The 21,391-nt window shown below is 45.1% G+C and overlaps 1 protein-coding gene across 2 annotated transcripts in view; it reads right to left on the bottom strand.

Annotated features, from left to right (window-relative positions):
• HMGA2 (high mobility group AT-hook 2) overlaps positions 1-21,391 on the bottom strand; it is a 140,687-nt gene that overhangs the window by 7,231 nt on the left and 112,065 nt on the right. For both annotated transcript variants that reach the window (XM_083574759.1, XM_083574760.1), the window contains one exon: positions 16,091-16,123. In XM_083574759.1, the coding sequence (XP_083430885.1) occupies positions 16,091-16,123 (33 nt within the window). The remainder of the gene's footprint in view (positions 1-16,090; positions 16,124-21,391) is intronic.

Below are 21,391 nucleotides of genomic sequence, written 5' to 3'. Positions count from 1 at the left end.
CTCCAGTCTCCAGAGAGTAGCTGGAAGTGGGGAAAGCAGAAAAAGGTCCTCTTCTCCTTTCACTCTGCAGTTTTAATCTGAAATCTTAGGCTCAGTACTGTGCCCAGAGCTCAGAAAGTGCTCACACTAATGAAGTTCCCCGTCGCAAAATGCACCTAGAGCAATGGGAGTTTTGAACACTGGATATGAGTACTGGAACCTCATTACTGGTGCTGCATCTAAGCAAGAGACCTCTGTGTTGCACAAGCATGAAAAGATATGTGAAACATCCAGGTGGGAAACGTCAATAATTCACAGCTCATTGAGATCATAACTGTAGCTGCTTTCCCACAAAGATCCCAGAAACTGTTTTGCTGTAAACGATGACCCTAGATCACATTTTATTTGATGCTACAGAATGTGTACAACTTCAAATCCAGCATGGGCAATCCATGTGTGGAAACTGGCATCTGCAGATAACTCTTCTGCCCCGGGTCCTACATGCTCCAAGAGGTGCTGTGTATCTGGGAATAATTTATCTGTATTCTTCAGCAAAGCAGTGTGATTGTAGGTGGGTATGAAAATATTTACACGGTGCCTCTTCAAACAGGAGACATGATCTACTTACTTCAGTGACAAGCATTTGCTTACTGCAACATCAATAGCAACATAAAAGGCAAATAAATTTCATACCGATACCTCTGAATCCCAGGGTTTTCTGACTATACAAAGATTTGCTTAGAAAACATTCTCAGTGGCTGTTTCATCCACTGAAATGGACCTGTCATCATGGCCAGATTATAGTGATGCCGTTGAAGCAATTGCACCTGAGCCCATGCCAGATGTACCCAAAATTAATGGACCTTAGTTAGTCATGGCCATTAATTTCAATGTTTTACTTTGTGCAGAACTAGTATTGGATACAATCCCCAGACTGAGCTTTCATTACAAACAAAACAAAACAAACCCTAGTCCTCCTAGAAGGAAAGCTGTCAAGCAAAATGAGCAGGCAATGTCTCAGTGATTCTGTGGGATGAGCCAGCCAGGCTGCACCCACATTTCCATGATTTTAACCAATGATTGAAGTCAGAGCTGTGACTGACAAGTGAGTTGCTTGGACCCCAGGATATAGGAATCCCTGGTTTCCTAAGAGCTGCAGTTTTCCCCTCCCCTTTCATGCACTTTTATTTCCTGTTTCCATTTTTCTAGCCTTTAGACTCTCTGTAGTTTCCCCCTCTTGTTTCTGGGACAGCAAAGTCCAATTTGTTTACATATAGGTTAATCTGAGATCAGATGCTACTACATAATATGTATATCTACCCAGAAGTACATATTTTATGTTTAATAGGGCTTACTCCAAGGTAAGTGGGTACAGTCTTACAGCCTTGGATTTCTTTTAAGAGGCAGAAAGATTCATTGTCAGGGACTCATCGTCAATGCAAATCAAGCAGAACTTACATAAATATAGTTGGCCCGCTATGTTTAAAAGTTATTTTATAAATGAGTGGTATAAAATACAACGATATTGGTAAGACAAATTCTTATTAATAAAATAAAAATTATTCTACAACATTTAAAAAGTAAGGGAATTTATTCTACAACATCCTGTTAGTTATTTCAATGGTTTTGCTGTTGAGGCAGAAAGTGGGAGCAGGTATTTTTTTGAGGCAGGGGAATAGTGATTGACTCTATGTTTTTCCATACTCTTTTACCTGTAAACAGAATTTTTTATTTTTTATTTTTTAAATCAGGATAGTCTCCCATCACAAGTGGCCATAGACCTAGATAACTCATCTTTGGAATACATTCCCTGTGCAAACTATCTGGGAGTTAGCTGTACTAATTGAGGGGGTGCACAGAAAAAACGTGGTTCAGGAACTAAAATTTGCTGCCTGTGGCACAAGAACTTTTTGCAGCTACTTTATACCTCCTCCAGTATCTTCACAGGTGGGCTATGCTGGGAATAGGTGACTGGCCTAAAGCAGGAAGTGAGCAGAAACATTTCTAGGTAGAAATGTGCCAGAGACCCTACAGAGACACTGCCTGTTGCCAGATGAACCAGAGGCCTAACTTGGTATGAAGCAAATTCTTCTGTTCCTATAAACAGGAAATATGTCTTCCTGGGTGTAGGGAACTAGGAATGGGCAGTACTAGAAAGGGAAAGGGAAAGAGCAACAAAATTTTAGCTACAGTCCAATCCTGTGCACGTTAGGAAGTCCAATTGAATTCAGTGGCTTACATCCATGTACATGTACACATGGATTAGAACTTTGTTTATATCATACTCTTGTCTGGCAGGGAAAGGAGAAGCTGCCATTGAGCCCATTCCCCATTAGTCACAGAATCATAGAGCGGGAGAGCTGGAATGGGACCCCCAATGTAGGAAGTGCAGGTAAAGAATCCTGCTTAACCTCTGCTTAAAAAACTCCAGTGGAAGAGAGTCTGCCAGCTTCCGAGGTTGTCTGTCCCATTCTTGAATGGCTGTTACCATCCTTCCTTTCTTGCAATTTGAATCTGTTCCTTCAAGCTGCAGAAAGCAAGCTTGCTCCATCTTCCACATGGCAGCCCTTCAGATATTTAAAGATGGCTGTCATCCATTTGGTCTTTAGCTGCTGCAACCTTCTTTGCAAAGAAGGTGTTTGTTCCTCAAGGCAGCTGTTGGTTGGATAACAAATGGCATCTTTGCATTGATATCTGTGATGGATGAGGGCCAAGCACAAATGAGAAGACCAGGGCACAGTGGTGGCAGCAGATGCTTCTCCTTTTCCCTCCCAGAAGGGTGCATGAGAGCAAAGGTAAACAAGAAAGATTACAATCCTATGTACAATTAAACAAGAGTAAGACATATTGAACTTCCAAGTACAGTGGTACCTCGGTTTACGAACAGTCCTATTTACGAACTATTCATTTTATGAACTCTGCAAAACCAGAAGTAGTGTTCTGGTTTGCAAACTTTACCTCGGTCTATGAACGTAATTGAAAAGGTGGAAGGGCACCGGCGGCGGGAGGCCTCATTAGGGAAAGTGCGCCTCGGTTTAAGAATGGATTTGGTTTAAGAACGGACTTCAGGAACGGATTAAGTTCATAAACCGAGTGTCAGGGAACTGCCATCGGAACTAGAGGAGGAGGCGAGGCTCCACAGCGATGCTGGAGAGGGGCCAAGCAGGGAGAGAGGCAGGTCTCCTGTTGGGGAAGAAAATCAGCGCAACACCAGGGATAGAGGGGGGCCAATGGGGGAAGCAGAGAGCAGGCTCCGGGACTCTTCACTGGACACCAGTGGGGAGAGCACAGGTCCTCCGCTACCCACGCCCTCCCTGCGCAGAAGACTTCCGTGCAGGGAGAGTAGAAGGAGACTGGGCGTCAAACAACTTTTATGTTGGAAAAGGTTTAAGAAACGCCCACTGACGGATTCTGCCAGCGACTGAACAGCCACGGAGTGGATGGCTGTCCAGAGAGAAATGGTTTAACCCGTCAACCTAGCCCAGAGCGGCGGCAACTTACGCACAAGCAACCCCTAAGGCCATTACACCGAGGTACCACTGTACACATGGCTACGATCAACTCTGCTGCGTTGCATATGCGAGAGAGCAAAGAGACATGTCTACCAGTCAAAACACTAGCTGTAGGCCTCTCGTCAAATGTGAAAACAGCAGCTTTGAAGTTACACGAAAGAGATTGAAAGTCGAAAGCCAAGAGCTGTGCACACCTCATTAAGACCTAGCTATGTGGGAAGGCCAAGCTGCTGCTTCCTGGTCAAGCGTCCTTACCCTTTGGAAAGGGGGCTTCAGGAAGGTAAGATAAAAGAGCCTTTCAAAGTGGAAGTGCATAGTGACATTTTTATGAGCGCCAGTCAAGGAGGGTTCCAAGCACTGAACAGCTCACAGCCATATACATCGCAGCCCACTTCACAAAGAAAAATGAAGTCCCAGCTATACAAGGGGTTTAACAAGCACATTCTTCAGTGGGTGCAATGTCTGAATTGGATACAGAGAGAGAGAAAGAGAGCGCGCGCAAATTTTCCTGGTTTTCCCTTGACCTCCCCTTTGATTACATGAACGAAGAGTTCAGCAAGTACGACTAGAAATTCCTTGAGGAATGTTCAGAAATTTTTTTATCAGAGAAATAGGACTGGGGCTGTGATGTAGCTCAAAAGGGTTCAAATAAGGCACAGCTGATGGCAACGTCTGAGACGGCACATATCCTACAGAAAGCCTCGCTAAGCAGGGTGCAATGTATGTCACTACATGGTTTAAGTGGGCTTCAGACAGTGTTTGCCTGATTATTTTCTTTGTCTACTGCTTGACTTTGCCGGAATTATTACTGTGGATTTTTGCTTTCATGATGTGACTTAATTGCGCATTATTTTGATGGAAAGACGGGGATTTATTGTATCACAAGAACAATCTAGCTTCCTTGTAAGATTAAATAATAATTGGTCTAAAACACAGAATATGTCTCTGGCCTGATCTTTGTAGAGGGCACAGTTGTGGCCCTACGCTAAGGAGAGTCAGCTGAACTGTATTCCGCTTTATAATGAGAAATGGTAGCAGTAGGTTCTAAGGGATATAGATTGAAAATGGCTCCACTCATTGACCTGAAACTTAAGTGTAAGAGAGGGAGTGTAGGAGAGGAAGTTGTGAGGAGAGCGCATGCCAAATTTAGTGTAGAAAGAATAAGCTATGGCTTTCTTTGAATAAGTTAAATGTTTGATGAGAGACTCTGGCATATTGACAGGTATTGTGAGTTTTTCTGCCTTAGGCTTTGTTGGGGTGGTTTTTCTGGAAAGATTCCTCTTGTGTGTTTGGGGGAACAGGTTGTTTGTCTTAGGTCAGGGGTAATGTTTAGTATGTGCTTTTTCACATGCATTGCTTAAAATATTTGTGTTGTTGTTGTTGTTAAAAATGCATTTTCCAAGCAATGTAAGTAAATATATGCTTATCTAGTTACTGCTAGGCAACAGTTTCTGGCTAATCATGGCTACTGATTATAGACCAGGCTTCCTCAACCTTGGCCCTCCAGATGTTTTGAGGCTACAATTCCCATCATCCCTGATCACTGATCCTGCTAGCTAGGGATCATGGGAGTTGTAGGCCAAAAAATATCTGGAGGGCCGAGGTTGAGGAAGCCTGGTATAGACACTTGCTGCTGTAAGGCAAAATTCCCACAGACCAGGCCTCAGCCTTGAAGAATTTAAGTAGGCCAGGAGATTAGCTATGAAATGAGAAAGGAATTATAGGAGATGAGTAAAGAGAGTTAATAAGTATGTGTGAGTTTGTATCTCTAAAGTCCACAGCAGTTGGGCTACTGACAGGCGGCTTTAGAGCCTTCAGAAAAAGGGGAGGAGATTTAGGGGGCAACTGTATGGCTATGTGTGCTTTATCTTGCAATATCACCATTATATAAACCTTTGTTTTTGAAACCCCCTTTCACATAATTGGTCAAATGACAGATTTACACGCTGTGATGGGATGATGAGCTGCTTGTGCGTAAAATCCTGATCCCTCAGAGTTTGGCTAAGTTCCCAAACCTCTGTCTGTGATGGAGCTCCTTAAGCGTGGCTCCATCAATCGCTCGTTGAATCGGACAGTGGGCGTTTACGGAACTTCTTCCAGCATAAAAGCTCCTTAACGGAAACACGTCTTCTGGACTCTCGGCGTGACAGTTTCCGCCGAGGAGTGGGTGTTCCTACGGGAGGTCCTGAAACCCCCCCACTGTTCTCGCTTGAAGTATCTCTGAGCTCTCCCTCCGACTCACTTTCCCTTGGAACTCCACTTCTCCCCCTGCTGGTCCCCTCCTCCGCTGAGTGGTCTCTCTCACCCTCCATGAGCCCTTTCACCTCCTTCGTCTCAGATGACAGTTCCCTGACATCCACCTCCCCTCCAGGGCCCCCTTCACCCCCTTCCCTCCCCTCCTCTGCGGGAGGCGAGGGAGCAAAACCCCTGAAGGAACCTCCCTCATCTTCCGAAGTTTCGAACACTTCCCTCCACCTTTTGCTGTTCCCGGTTTCCAAGTACTCCTCCTCCTCGGAGTCGGTACCTCCTTCCAACTCCGATTCCCTGAACCCCTCCAGTTCCTCCTCATCGTCGGTGGTGCCAAAGTACTCCCTTCGGAACCTCGCTACTGGCTGAGGTTTCCTGGGGAACCTTTGGTGGAACGTTTCGATCAAGACCTCGTCATGGACCTCCTCTGCCTTCACCCAGGTGTTTTCTGACTCTGGTTCCCCTTCCCACGCGACCAAATACTCCACCTGATTCCCCTTCCACCTGGAGTCGATGATTTCCGCCACATAGTTGCGGCTTTCCCTTTCTTCTATGGCTGGCCCCCGTGTGGATACCCCTTCACCTTCCCCCCGGTATGGTGACAGTAATGACCTGTGGAATACTGGGTGCAGTTTCATGTGGTTCGGTAACCGGAGTCTGAAAGCCACTGGGTTGATCTGTTGGATGACCTCAAATGGTCCCAATCTTTTGGGTCTCAATTTCTTGCAACCCCCCTTGTACGGCAACCCTTGGGTTGATAGCCAGACCCGACTCCCCACCCTAATTGTTTCACCTTCCCTTCTGCTCTTGTCTGCCTGCCTCTTATATTCTTCTTTGGCCCTTTCTAAGTTGTGTTGGAGTTGACGATGGATCGCTTCCATTTCTTCTACAAAAAGTTCAGCGGCCGGAACACTCCATCTCTCTCCTCCTTCCCCTGGAAACGCCCTGGGGTGGCACCCATAATTAGCCAAAAATGGGCTCATCCCGGTGGACACATTCTCTGCATTATTGTAAGCAAATTCCGCTAGTGCCAACTTTTCGACCCAATCGTTTTCTCTGTCATTGACATAGCACCTCAGGTATTGTTGAAGGATACCGTTTGCCCTCTCCGCCTGCCCATTGGTCTCAGGGTGCCTGGCAGTCGAAAAGTTGACCTCTACGTGCAACAAGCTCATAAGCTTCCTCCAGAATCTGGACGTGAACTGTTTCCCTCTGTCGGACACCAGCCTCAAGGGGGCGCCATGCAGCCTAAAAATATGTTCTACAAACAATTTCGCTGTCTCTTCCGCCGTGACTGCATGTGAGCAAGCTACAAAGTGACCCATCTTAGTTAACTGGTCTACTACGACTAGTATGGCGGTTTTCCCCTGGGATTTGGGCAGATCAGTCATAAAATCTATCGACACCGCCTCCCACGGTCGTTCTGGTGTGGGTAACGGTTCTAATAAACCCGCTGGTGCCCGCCTTTCTCCTTTGGCTCTCTGGCATTGGTCACACCTTCTCACATACTCCCGTACATCCTCCCTCACCTTGGGCCACCAAAACTCCCTGGTCACCAACCACATGGTCTTGTGTTGCCCAAAATGCCCCGCTGTGGGATTGTCGTGCAACTGTTTGAGTACTCTCCCCCTCAATTCCCCTTCGGGTATATATAGTGCCCCTTTGTAATACAATGCCCCGTTTCTTTCTTCAAAACCTCCGGGGTCTTCTCCCTCTCTCCTTAAACCTCTGAGCTTATCCTGGGCGTACTCATCATTTACCGTCCCCTCTACCAGTTCTCTTTGCCCCACCCAGGCCGCACCACACACCCAGTGGTCCTCTGGGATAATATGTCTCTCTTCTGGCGCTCCCTCCCCCTCCAAATATTCAGGTTTGCGAGAGAGAGCGTCCGCTCTGATGTTTTCTGGACCTGGCACGTAGCAGATTTCAAAATGGAATTTGGAGAACTCCTGGGCCCATCTCACTTGTCGTTGGTTGAGCACTCGTGCTGTTCTCCAATACTCCAAATTCTTGTGGTCCGTACACACTTGCACCTTATGCTGTGCGCCAATTAGTAAGTGTCTCCATCTCCGGAACGCTTCGTGAATGGCGAGTAGTTCTCGGTCATATACCGTGTAGTTCCTCTCGGATTTGTTCAGCTTACGCGAAAAGAAGGCACACGGTCTCCATTCCGACTCATTGCTCCCTGGCTGAAGCAGCACTGCCCCCACCGCCCGGTCTGAGGCATCAGTTTCCACTCTCATGGGTTTTTGTAAATCCACATGCAGGAGCTGTTCTTCCGAAGCGAATGCCTTTTTCAATTCCTCAAAAGCGTGCTCCGCCTCTGCCGTCCAAACGAATTTCTTCTTGCTGCTTAGACAGTCCGTGATGGGAGCCGTTAAGTGGGCAAAGTTCTTGATGAATTTACGGTAAAAGTTCCCAAACCCTAAGAACCTTTGCACATCTTTTTTGGTTTTCGGTGTCTTCCATTCCAGCACCGCCTGGATCCATGGCTAATCCCTTGTCTGATAAGCGGTACCCCAGGAATTCCACCTCCTTGGTGTGGAACTGACACTTCTCCAATTTCACCCACAACTGGTTTGCTTGCAGCTGGCTCAGCACTTCCCTGACATCCTTCACATGCTGCTCCTCATTCTCCGAATATATCAGCACGTCATCGAGGAATGCCACGCAATTCTTGTAGAGCAAAGGTCCCAGTACATGGTTCATGAGCGATTGAAAACAGGCGGAGCCTGATTGCAATCCGAATGGCATAACGAGATATTCGAAAGCCCCTAGGGGGGTGAACATCGTTGTCTTCCATTCATCCCCCTTCTTTATTCGTATCAGGTTGTACGCTCCTCTCAAGTCCAGTTTCATGAATATCTTTCCCTTCCTCACCCTGGTCAAAATGTCATCAATCCTGGGCATGGGGAAAGTCACTGGTTCTGACACGGCATTCAGGGCCCGGTAGTCCACGACCAATCTCGGTTTATCCGTGTTTTTTTTGTCCACAAAAAACACTGGACTGCCCCCCACCGCTCTGGACTCTCTGATGAAACCTCTCTTCAGGTTTTTGTCAATAAACTCCCTCAACTCCTGCATTTCCCTGTCTGACATGGCGTACAGCTTGCCCACGGGTAGCTGGGCCCCAGGGACCAGGTTAATCTGGCAGTCAAAGTCTCTATGCGGTGGTAGTTTATCTGCTTCCCTTTCGCTGAAGACCTTGCTCAGGTCAGCGTATTGTTTGGGCACCTTCCCTTTGTTCGCCACTTCCGTCCCTGCTATGGAGGCTTTTGCCCCTTCTGGCACCTTTCCCTCTTTGCAGTGTTCCAGGCAATGTCCTGACCCAAAGGACACCACTCTCTGATGCCAGCCCACTAGCGGGTCATGCAACGCTAGCCAGCTCATTCCCAAAATGACTGGCGCCCCTCCCAGGGTGGCTACATTGAACGCTATCCTTTCGGTGTGCCTTGCCACCCTCATAACCATTGGGACGGTCTGTAGGCTAACTTCTCCCCCCAACAGCTCCCTCCCATCGATCGTGGTGACCTGCAGGGGGTTGCTTAAAGGGAGTGTCTGTATCTGGTGTTCCGCTGCAAACTCCTTGCTCATAAAATTACAGGAGCTGCCTGAGTCTAACAGCGCCTTGGTCTTTAGTGGGTATCCGTTTGCCAGCTCTAGCAACACCTCTATTACTAGGGCTGGTCTTGGAGGTTCCGGAGTGGGCACTTTTACTGCTCCTTGGCCTGTCTGCAGTGCCCTGACAGAGGCAGACAGGCGTTGGCTTTTACTGGCTCCTGGACTTCCTCCTCCTTTCCCCCAACAGCCCCCGCCATCCCTTGCCATTCCTTTCTTTGCGGGCAGACTCTGGCAAAGTGACCTGGCTGCTGGCAGAGGTAACATTTCTTGGCGCTCTTTCCCTCCTTCTTCCTCCCTTCACTGGGATTTGAAACTGCGCGCGCGCGCGCTGTTCCAACTTCCATCGGCTCTCCGGGCGGGAAACTTGGCTCTGGAATCTCTGGAATGCGGAAATCCCTCCAACGCTCTCCTTTCCCCTCCCGCTTCTCCAAGGCTCTTGCCTCCTGGCGCGCTCCAATGGTCAGCGCTGATTTGGTCAGCTGGTCCATAGACTCCGCCCTGGGCGCCCGGGAAAGTTCGTCTTTCACCGCCGAAGAAAGACCCTCTTCAAATAGCATTTGAATGGGTTCCGCCGATAGGTCCCACCCCAATCTATGTATCAACATTGTAAACTCAGTCCAGTACTCACGAACCGATCGGCTCCCCTGTTTGCAAGCCATCAATTGTCTGCGTACCAGTCCCTGTTCAATCTCGCTGGAAAACATCAAATCCATGGCGCAAAAAAACTTCCTCGCGTCCTTCAGCATGTCACTATTCCCTGCCATCAGGGGCCTGACCCAGTCTCTCGCCCCTCCTTCGAGATGGCCAATCACAAACGCCACTCGCGATGCCTCATCGGGAAAGTCATTAAACTGCAGTTCGAGAGCATACTGCATCTCTGTCCTAAAGGCTTGGTAGTTCCTGGGGTCCCCCCCAAACTTCTGCACCATTCCTGGCATCTTTCTTGCTAGTGTAGCGCCTTTTGCCTTTTCTGCATCCTGCGCCCTCCTTTCTTCTAGCCTCGCCGTTTGCATTGCTAGCTGGAGTTCCAACATTCTGTACCTTTCTTCCAGAGTTGGACCTTCTCCAGCTCCTCCTGCTCCTCCGGCTCCGGCTGGGTCACTCATGATGCCTCTCTGCACAAGCTGCTTTCAGGGACTGTCCGATTGCTGTGATGGGATGATGAGCTGCTTGTGCGTAAAATCCTGATCCCTCAGAGTTTGGCTAAGTTCCCAAACCTCTGTCTGTGATGGAGCTCCTTAAGCGTGGCTCCATCAATCGCTCGTTGAATCGGACAGTGGGCGTTTACGGAACTTCTTCCAGCATAAAAGCTCCTTAACGGAAACACGTCTTCTGGACTCTCGGCGTGACAGTTTCCGCCGAGGAGTGGGTGTTCCTACGGGAGGTCCTGAAACCCCCCCACTGTTCTCGCTTGAAGTATCTCTGAGCTCTCCCTCCGACTCACTTTCCCTTGGAACTCCACTTCTCCCCCTGCTGGTCCCCTCCTCCGCTGAGTGGTCTCTCTCACCCTCCATGAGCCCTTTCACCTCCTTCGTCTCAGATGACAGTTCCCTGACACACGCATATTGTTTTTATGCTTCAGAAGTGATAAAAATAAAGTATGTCCTGTTTGTTTTTTTTAAAAAAGTTTCACTTTGATAATCTTCATGATGCGTCCCTAAAAATAACTATTTCCTTTGTATTATTTTACAATATAATCACCCATATGACACTCTGGCCAAGGATACAGCTGTTGCAAACTGCTTGCAAATTAGGAAACTGGCTTCTTTTTCCTCTATTGCTTATTTAAGCAAAAAAGTACAACAGATTTTACTAGAAATACCAATTTTGTGTTGTTAAATTTATATGTCCTTTAATCCTCAAAAAAGCCTATGAAACGGCAGTAGCTGAAAGGGCACAATAAACATTCTGTCTTTAAACATAGCATACCTAACTTTTCTGCAAGATATGTTTAAACTTAACTGGTGGCTTGCATGTAGATCTGGTAACCTTTTCTAAAACAAGTTCACTGCAGGAGTTCTCTCTGTAGTTATAAATCATTTCACAGCTATCATGTGGACATACACATATCTTATGATTTAAGAGTCCGTATTAATACTGAGAGAATATCATTTCACAGTGTAACCTGCTCTTGCATTCTCCAGCTGCAAAATGGAAAATCCTCTGGGTTCTTTAACTGTCAGAAGATACCACTGAATTTTACATAGTGTCTTCGTGGCTCTAAGCTAGAAAGCATCTGTCCCTAAAGTAAGATTTAGTGAATGGATTTGCCCTGCAGTGTGTTTGAAAGCTGGAAGATAATGACATTTATAGAACCACAGTAAAAAGGCGGAGGGGGACACTACCTTTAGACTCTTCTGTATTTTGCACAATATTCTAAAGAAAACTGGTGGTATTATTCAAGATGAAAATAGAGATAGGGGCTTAATTTTCCTTAAAACAATAATAACTAAATGGGACATCTTTGAAAACACACAGATCTAGAAGTTCAAACCAATATACAACAAAATGTTCCATACACAAAAGCATACCTTTTAACTTCTGACAAAATAAAGTATTTCACATGCATGATCATTAATAAATAAAAATAATACAACTGGAAACTGCAACAGTGTGTTACTGTGTGTGCATTGGGAAGGCAGGGTGGGGGCAACACAGAGCTCACACAATGATCTTTGGTATCAGAACTGGAACGCTAAAAGCAGGTAACCTCTTGTTCCAGAGGGCACGAAAACACTACAACTGGATTTTTGTGTGCTGCCTTGTAGGGGAGAGTTACAGAGTGGTCTGTATTGGAGTCGTGTTTAGAATAAGGTTATCAGACGTCCCCGTTTCCCAGGGAGAGTCCCCGGATTTACAAATCAGTCCCCTGGCAAAATCCACTGAATTTGACTGAAGTTGAAAAGTGTCCCTGGATTCATTGGAAAAAATAGTTTAGAAGTCTGGTGTTGTAAGCAAAAAATTATTCCACACCACCACTGGTATAAACTGGGTAGGGTGTGTGCGTGAGAGTCTGTGGTTTGCCTCAGGTGCCAAAATGTTTTGGTCTGGACACTCCTCAAGAGCTTTTGCCCGGCTGGAATGTATCCCAGAACTGTGATGATCCCTCGTGTTTATAGTGTGCGCACAAACAGAAACCTAGCATTTTTTCATGGCATGAACGTAGTCTATTATTGTATATACAAAGGTGAGATACATCCCTTCCTCTGCCCGCTCTTTGCCTTTGGTTCCACCCAGCAATGACATGCAGCCCTCTGAGAGCTCCTCACAAGGGAACATGGCTCTGGGACTGAAAAATGTTTCTCACGTCTGGCCTAGAGTAACCAAGGCTGCTGGCCCAAACTACAACTAAACACTTTGGTACTACAAGGCTTGGGCTTAATATTTCCAAATCCCATTGTGGGGAGATTTCTACCTTAATCTAGAAAGCTGTCTGGAAAAACCATCTGCAAGGCTATTTTGAAGGAAACAGATGGAAAAGGAAGTGATTCCTCTGAATGTAGTATAAGATTTACATTATCCTCCATGAACTTCCATGTAGTCCCTATGTTTATATTTTATCATTATTTCCTTAGACAGCTCAGATTAGGAAGCCTGCATGAGCTCATGCTCTTGTTAATTTTGAGCCTGAACTATTTGCTTTTATAGATGATTTCGGTCATGTAAAATAAAAGGGAGTAGTAAGGAATAGAGGCACGAGACTGAACTGTGGCAAGACTCTCATCCTTCTTAGGCTGTACAGCCTTCTCAGGCATATTCCAGCTTCCCAAATAAAAGGGCTGCTAGTTTTTCTGAGGCTCAACGTACATATTGAGAAAGACAGATAAAAGATATCCCAAGCTTCCCCCTTCAAGCTGATCTCCTTTGCGGAATTATTGTCCAATTTTCTATGCATTTCCAAAATATATTTATAATACAAGCTTGGGTGTCCACCTTTCAGTTTACTCTCTCCCATAAAAGGAGAGAAAATGAAACTGGAAGAACATGTTGGAAATGTTAGAAGAAGGCTGATGGTGGCAGGAACATGGCTTGCTCCCTTCTCTCTGCTTCCTTGCCTTGAGATTTAATACTTTCACCTGGGAACAGGTTAAGACCGCAGCCCTATGCTTCTTTACTTGGGACTAAGTCCCACTGGACCTCGTGGGACTCACTTCTAAGGAGGCAAGAATAGGTTTCAGGCCAATTTTAGGTTAGACCGTGAGACATGGTAACCCTGTCAAAGGCCAAATCAATATTTCTATGCTAGTCGCTATACTCAAATGAGCAAAGATATTTTTAACCCGCCAACTAGAACTGCTAGAGGGGAATTGCTGGTAACAAAACTACTCTATCATTGCTGAAAAAATGATCCCAAACCATAAATTAGGTTATCTCCATTATTTCTAAAGTAATAAGGTTTTCTTAAAAAATAATAATCAAAAATCAGCAGCTTGGTTTTAGGAGATGTGACAAGTTGAAGTCTGTGAGCTATTGCAAAGAATGTTTTGTTTGGGAGTGTGGGTGGAAAGAAGCGCTGGCAATCAGCAGACCACCAGGATCCCAGTTAAAGATGCTGGAACCCACCCAGACCCTACTGATAGCTTGAACTGGAGGAGGAGCGGACTCATATAGAAGTAATCTATAAAGCTGCCCGGCAAACACAGTGCGAGACAGATTCTTAGATTCCTAAGGGAGCCTCCCCTTCCAGGTGCTACAGAAGTCTTTTCCTGTGGTTTGAAGATGTTGGCAGGACCCAGTGAGCAGCTGACCAGCAGGATACATCACCATCTTTATAGATTATAAAGCTTGCAGATCTCCTAGACTTTGGGCCTCCAAGCACCTCACCATCCCTAAATCAAGCAATGGCTGTTGATATTTCTAGTTTTCTTGTCTATCGTGTGTACAGTGGTACCTCGGGTTAAGTACTTAATTCGTTCCGGAGGCCCGTACTTAACCTGAAACTGTTCTTAACCTGAAGCACCACTTTAGCTAATGGGGCCTCCTGCTGCCACCGGAGGACGATTTCTGTTCTCATCCTGAAGCAAAGTTCTTAATTTGAAGTACTATTTCTGGGTTAGTGGAGTTTGTAACTTGAAGCGTATGTAACCTGAGGTACCACTGTAATTCCTTCTAATCCTGGTAAGCACCTGTAATGCTGTACTGGAGACCAACATCTTCAAAGTGCTCCCCCTCCTACCCACTTACATCTCCCCTGGCACCCCCCCTCAGACTTTGGTTTCTCCTTCCCTAGCTGTGGGCTGACTCCCTCTCAGATTCCCTGGCTGTGTTCCTTTGTCTCAAAGAGTAGGGGAGAGATGAGACTCCTGCTTCCCCAGCTGAGGCAGTAGGACCCTGGGAGCCAAAAGCATCTGCTCCCCCCAGCCTCTTCTCTCTGGTCTCAGCCCCCAGCCAAATGTCATCCTCTTTTCTCTCCATCTTCACATGTCACAGCCGGTCACTCCACTCCTGAGCCAGTCATGCCTCAGGACTCAAGAAAACACTGCCATTTTTTAGTAACACCTGAAGAGAGCTTCCCCATCCTTTCATGGATCCTGAAACTGCTTCTGATCCTCAGTGTCTCCTCTATTATACTCACTAAGGATGTTATGCTCCTATTATATAAAAGTCTACCGCAGTTTTCCATGTTAAGCAGTGTGTAAAAACTACCATGTTCCAGCTCTGTGTTTGGAGTCTGTAAAATGGTTTAGAGCTCCCATTTCATCCATAAATATTCATTGAAAAGGTGAGAAAACAACCCTTTTAAACAAGACAGTGTGACAGAGTGGGGTTAATGTCTGTTTAATCGGCCAATTCTGCATTGCTAGAAGGCATTGTCTGTGGGTCTACCTTTGAAAATGGTCTAGAAAGTTCGGTCAGGCCAAAATAGCCTGGCCAGATTGTCAACTGGGACTGGCTAAAAGGATTATATTATGCCAGTGCACTTTAATCTACAATGACAGCTAGTCTCTTTCTAGACCCTAAGCAACTTCCCATATATACCTACCCAGATCTTAAGGTCATCTTCTGAGGCCCTTCTCCAATTGCCCCTGATGAAGGTGGTGGCTACTAGAGAGAGGGACCTTTCAGCAGCTTGCCTCTTTACATATTTTTTTTCAGTTTAAAAAAATTGTTGTTTATCAGGGGTCAGCAAACTTATTCAGCAGAGGGTTGGTCCACTGTCCCTCAGACCTCATGGGGGGGGGGGGGGGCTGGCGGACTATTTATTTTTATTTTTTTAAATGAACGAATTCCTATGCTGCACAAATAACCCAGAGATGCATTTTAAATAAAAGGACATATTCTGCTCAGGTAAAAACTGTAAAAACATGCTGATTCTCGGACCGTCCGAGGGCTGGATTTAGAAGGCGACTGCGCCAGATCCAGCCCCTGGGCCTTAGTTTGCCTACCCCTTTAAATCATTAAACTGCTGTTGGGTTTATTCTGTGGCTGTTTTAATTTGCTTTAGCGTCATTCTTTTATAATTATTATTGTGTTTTGTGGCTTTCAACTTCTGTTTTGTCAGCATTTGGCTATAAAGAAATGTTAGTAAAAAAAAAAAAAGTTTAACATGCACCTGATGAAATAAGATTCTTGTTTGCGATGTTGTCCTTGCTTAATCGGTATAAAATCATCTCGTTTATTTACCCTCAAGTGATTCTGTTCATTACATGTCAATGTCAGATTAGCATTACAGATGTATGGAGCTATATGAATTTAGCACACAGCAAATAATTCACACACACCCTACTTACCCGAGCTGGCTTCTTCTGGGTCACCTGTTGTGGCTGCAAAGAAAGAGTAAAGAAAGATATTATTTAGATGGCTTATGACAAAGGAAAGCCTCCCTTTTCTCATATAGTCCTACCTTGGATCCTGAACGCCCTGGAACTCGGACGTTTTGTTCCCGAATGCTGCAAACCTGGAAGTGATTGTTCTGGTTTGTGAATGTTCTTTTGGAACCCAAACGTCTGATGGGGCTTCTGACTGGCTGCAGGACCTTCCTGCAGCCAATCACAAGCCGCAATTTAATTTTTAAACGTTTTGGAAGCCAAACGGACTTCCGGAATGGATTCCATTTGACTTCCAAGGTACGACTGTACTGTGTAACAAAGCCTTCCTCAATGTGGAGCCCATCAGGCTGTGCTGGATGATGCTCATGGGAACAGTAGTCCAAAACAACTGGAGAATACCAGGTAGGTGAAGGCCAATGTAACATACAGCGGAAAAATCTCAGTTTTCAGTATTATGTGTGATATGATGTGTATCCTTTTTTATTAGAATTATATGCTTATAAATTTCCAGTCTGGGCATTGGGAACAGGTTAACTTTTACAGTAATATACAGCTGGGAAAGACAACAGATTGTTTGCATATTTTCTACAATTATTCTAATTTAGCTGCACATACTTTGTATAACATTCTCATGGCATACATGAAAATAATGTAAAACTACAGTTGAGGGATATTTGCAGAATTCTATTAGTCTTCATGGAATTCCAGTAAATATAGGTAAAGAGATAACAGTACTGCAAGATTGTACAAAGTCCATCCCCCATAACTGCTTTTGAGACCATCCAGATTTGTGTACATCATTTTTGTTCAAAGTATCCCTGTATTGTAGAGTTGGAAGGGACCACCAGAGTCATCTAGTCCAACCCCCTGCAATGCAGGAATCTTTTGTCCAACGTGGGGCTCAAACCCACAACGCTGAAACTGAATCTCATGCTCTACCAATTGAGCTATCCCAGCTGCCAACTGACATTTTGCTGCATTTGTCTGTGTATCTGAAACTTAGGTAGGGAGAAAGTTTCTTGTTTTTCTAATGCATTCATGGAGATTTTTCTTCTCACTATACCAAGCAGAGGACTAAAATACAATGGTGGCTTGAATAAGCAGAGTCTGGTTTCAATCCTTTTGGAGCATGCAGATTCCTTAAAACAATGAACTCACAGCTTACTTTATCAAGGATATATCATGCAAGGAGTCAAATCTCTGCGGACAAAAAGTCTGTATCCTCTGAAGTAGAACACAAGGGTCCATGGGAGACCAATGTAGGGCCAGGCTTGCAAAATCACCCATGGCTCAAAATTCTAGACATGTTACCAATTTATTTATTTTTAAATCATTTTTATTAAGTTTCCATTTTATATAAATATAGCACACACCAGTTTTTGAATTATATTCCACTCTCATGAGCACTCGACTCCCCTCCCTCCCGGCTTATGATTACCTTAAATTATATCTTTTTTAAAATTGCATTTCAATTTTCCCTCTTTACTCTCTATTCAATTCCAATAATCACTAAATTATATTAATTGTAAATCCATGCTTTCTATAAACTATCAAGCTTTAAATCAGCCCTGTCAGTGCTGTTAAATGTTTACAATTATCCCTCAAATACTCTATAAACTTATTCCAGTCTTTTTGAAACGTTTGATCCTGCTGGTTTTGGATTTTCCCAGTCAATTTCGCCAACTCAGCATATTCCACCATCTTTGTCTGCCAGTCCGGGATTGTTGGTACGTTATCATAACATTTTAGCTCCCCGCTTTTGAGTTCCCCATCACACTTGAGTTTAAATGAATATGTGGTCAGCCTGGAGTGTTCCCTAGCGCTGTTGAAAATCCAGCCTGTTTCTTAAAGCATAAAGCACAACTTGTGACTTTTCAAAGTCAAATGCAGCCCACATGCTATGTATGGCACCCCCGTAAACCTTTGGTTTTGTTGCCTGTGGCCACAAAAACATGGTTGTAGAACATCCGGCAGGTAGGCTGCATTTAGCCTGGTGGGTCACTAGGTGTACACATATATCCTGGGTTTAAAAGCTAATCTGCCACCCACCTGTCTTGACCATTAGCATCTATCCTTACGTCTCCTTTCATTCTTCAATGCTAAATTCCTTAAAATATGAAATGGCTGCTGAAGACCACCTGAAAATCACACCCTTTGCAGATCTGTGTGATCTGGCTGTGCCTACTCAGCTGTGAGGTAAAGAAGTTCAGAAAGGCACTTTCTTTTTAATTACTTCACAGCTTCACAGAATAAATCCTGCCCATTTTGACAGAATGCTGCCCCCACTTCTGATCTGGCAGGCCAACTCCTTCTCCTCTTTCAATTCCCTCCTCAAGCTCACATTTCCCCCAGCAAATTATTTCCTGCAGCATACGCCTCACCTGTTCCACGCCGGCTGTTACCAGTTAAATGGACTCATCCTTTCTAGTTTATAAGGTAAAAAGGGAAAGGACCCTTGGACGGTTAAGTCCAGTCAAAGGCAACTATGGGGTTGCAACGCTCCTCTTGCTTCAGGCTGAGGGAGATGGCATTTGTCCACAGACAGCTTTCTGGGTCATGTGGCCAGCATGACTAAACCGCTTCTGGTGCAATGGAACACTGTGACAGAAACCAGAGCGCATGGAAATGCCCTTTACCTTCCCACCACAGTGGTATCTATTTATCTTCTTGCACTGGCATGCTTTCAGACTGCTAGGTTGGCAGGAGCTGGGAAAGAAACAGGAGCTCACCCCGGCGCGGGGATTCAAACTGCCCACCTTCTGATCAGCAAGCCCAAGAGGCTCAGTGGTTTAGACCACAGCACCACCCACGTCCCATTAGGTTATAAGAAACCCTACTGAAGGACCATAGTTCAGTGGTAGAGCATCTGCATGCTGAAGGTCCTAGGTTAGATCTCCAGCATTTCCAGGTAGGTCTAGGAGAAACCCTGGACACAATAGTGTCCGTGTGAACACTATTGATCTAGATGGACCAATGATCTGACTCAAAGGTAGCTGCCTAAGTTCTTCTGTATTCTGTCTATTAGTAAACCTACTGGTATTAAGCAAGTGTACTGTCACAAGGCAGGAAAGCTGTGCCATTGGACCACTGGGATAGTTATTCAGAACAGGTGTGGGGAACCTTTGACCTGCCAGATATTACTAAACTACAACTCCCATCAGCCCTGGCAAGCATGAGCTATCACCCAGGTTACTGGTAGCTGCCTGGGAACCACATGTATACTGTCTTGATTTCCATGACAGACTGAAGGCGGGAGGGAAATGTGAGAAAATTAAAAATAGAAGCAAGGTTCATAAGGGTCATAGCCAATGTTAATCCTACTCTGAGTAGAAGCACTGAAATTAATGAACATGACTATCCCAAGCCCAATGATTTCAACGGGCCTACTCTGAGTAGCGCTTAGTTGGATGCAACTCAATGTCCTGTCAAGCTGCACATATTCCTGCTTTCTAGGCAGTTATGTGCAGGGAATATCCACATAGTGAGCGGCTTTCCAGGATCACAGTGCCTGCATGTAGTGCAAGTTAGAATTTTTTTTTAAAAAAAACACCTCTCTGTGGGGTCCATAATATTTGAATAGGCCCTCAGTAGAAACTTTGGGAAATGCTGAATTAGAACATGGCAATAAACACATGGAACAAGCATCCACTGCCATCATGGAAGGAGACACTCCAGAACTGAAGAATAAATTCCAGCCCTGCCAAAGGAGAATTCTTAAACAGAGCACTCATTCATTCACAGCCATTCTCCAATTTGCCTTAGCAATTACTGCAGGATCAAAGCCACACAACACCAACGTTATATACCATGGGTTAGATCTCCCATTGTTATATATCAACAATTATTAATTTTCTTCAGTTGAATAATGTCTTCCCTGTTTTAAGCCTTAAATGGCTTCATTTTGAGTCACACAGTTTTTCCATGTGAAAGCTAGGAAACACAAAAGTAATCTAGAGATTGTATCCCGCCCCCCCCCCCGGACCAAACTTTTGGTGGAAATCTGAAAAGAAGCGAGTTTTCTAGCAGCATGTCTCTTTTTCAGAAATGAAATGGTTCGAGGAAGACGTAAAAATCCGCCCCCCTCTCCGAGGCAAAGAAAAAAGATTGAACTAGTTTGTAGAAGTACAATCAATCTATCCAGGATCACAAATCCACACTTTTTAAATTACAAGCCATAATCTAGCAGGCAAAGACGTTATCAGCCTTTAGACAGCAAAAGTCCTGAATGAGTAACATTCCTATAAACTTTGGTCTGCATCCAATCAGTCAAAGTACAATGTTTTCCTTTTGCTGTTTTCATGAATGGCTGCAGTATTGTGCCTCGGTTCAGTCAAGACTCCTCTTCTACAGCCATTCATAAAAATAAAAACAAACCAAAACAAACACGCACAAAAACTTTCTGGGTCCAGCCTGGAGCCACTGGGTGCCAGAGGCTGAGAAAACATACTGGCAGCTCCAACTCCAAACAGCATTGAAGTATTCAGGGATCTGCTTGGTGGTCTGTAAAGTATGAAGTGCTGTGTGGAAGGGCAGCTGGTAGAATTACTGTGACACATACTAGGCAGTCAGCCAGAGTTGGCCTGGTTTCAGACATTGTCTTTCCTCTCATTGAAGTGTCAGGACCTAATTCATGGAAAATTTGGTGAATTGGCAGCTGTTTCAGAGGATTTCATTGAGTTGCAGTGTGCAGGAGTCACATGAATGCAGGGTACTCAGCCAAGAAATAGGGGGATTTCTGAGCAGGAGAAACCAGTCAGCCTGCAAGAATGTCTGTGGATTTGATGTGGTTTTGGAGTAAACATGTGTACAGGTGTAATCAGCAGGGGAGGGGAAAGAGGTGGAAGGAGCGCTAATGACTGAGATTATTAAAGAGAGCAAGGCCTTTTGAAATGCACAGTCTTCTGGCAACAACATTCAGGCCCCGAAGGGTGCAAAGGTCTGGTCAGCTCAAAGTTTGCAGTAGATACATGTGTAAGGCGGATCGCTGCAACGTAACTGAATCCTGAAAAAAGGCTGCTAGTTAAGGTTGAAACAAACCAATTGAACAAACAAGCTGGATAACAAAATGCATTTTTTTTGTATTTGCATTATTGTATTTGCTGAATAGATAGCCTTGCATTTTGAGCTAGCCAGGGGTAAAGGACAACCCATAGTTGACAACAGCTCAGTTGGCTTGCATTTTTAATGGACGTACAAACAATATAGAAATTTAGCACTTTGTGCTCTGCTACTTAAGAGGGAAGGGACGCGGGTGGTGCTGTG

The sequence above is a fragment of the Podarcis filfolensis genome (assembly GCF_964270895.1).
Source record: "Podarcis filfolensis genome assembly, chromosome: 10".
Lineage (NCBI taxonomy): Eukaryota > Metazoa > Chordata > Lepidosauria > Squamata > Lacertidae > Podarcis > Podarcis filfolensis.
Note: the sequence above shows the minus strand (reverse complement) of the source record. Positions and strands in the feature narration are given on the sequence as shown.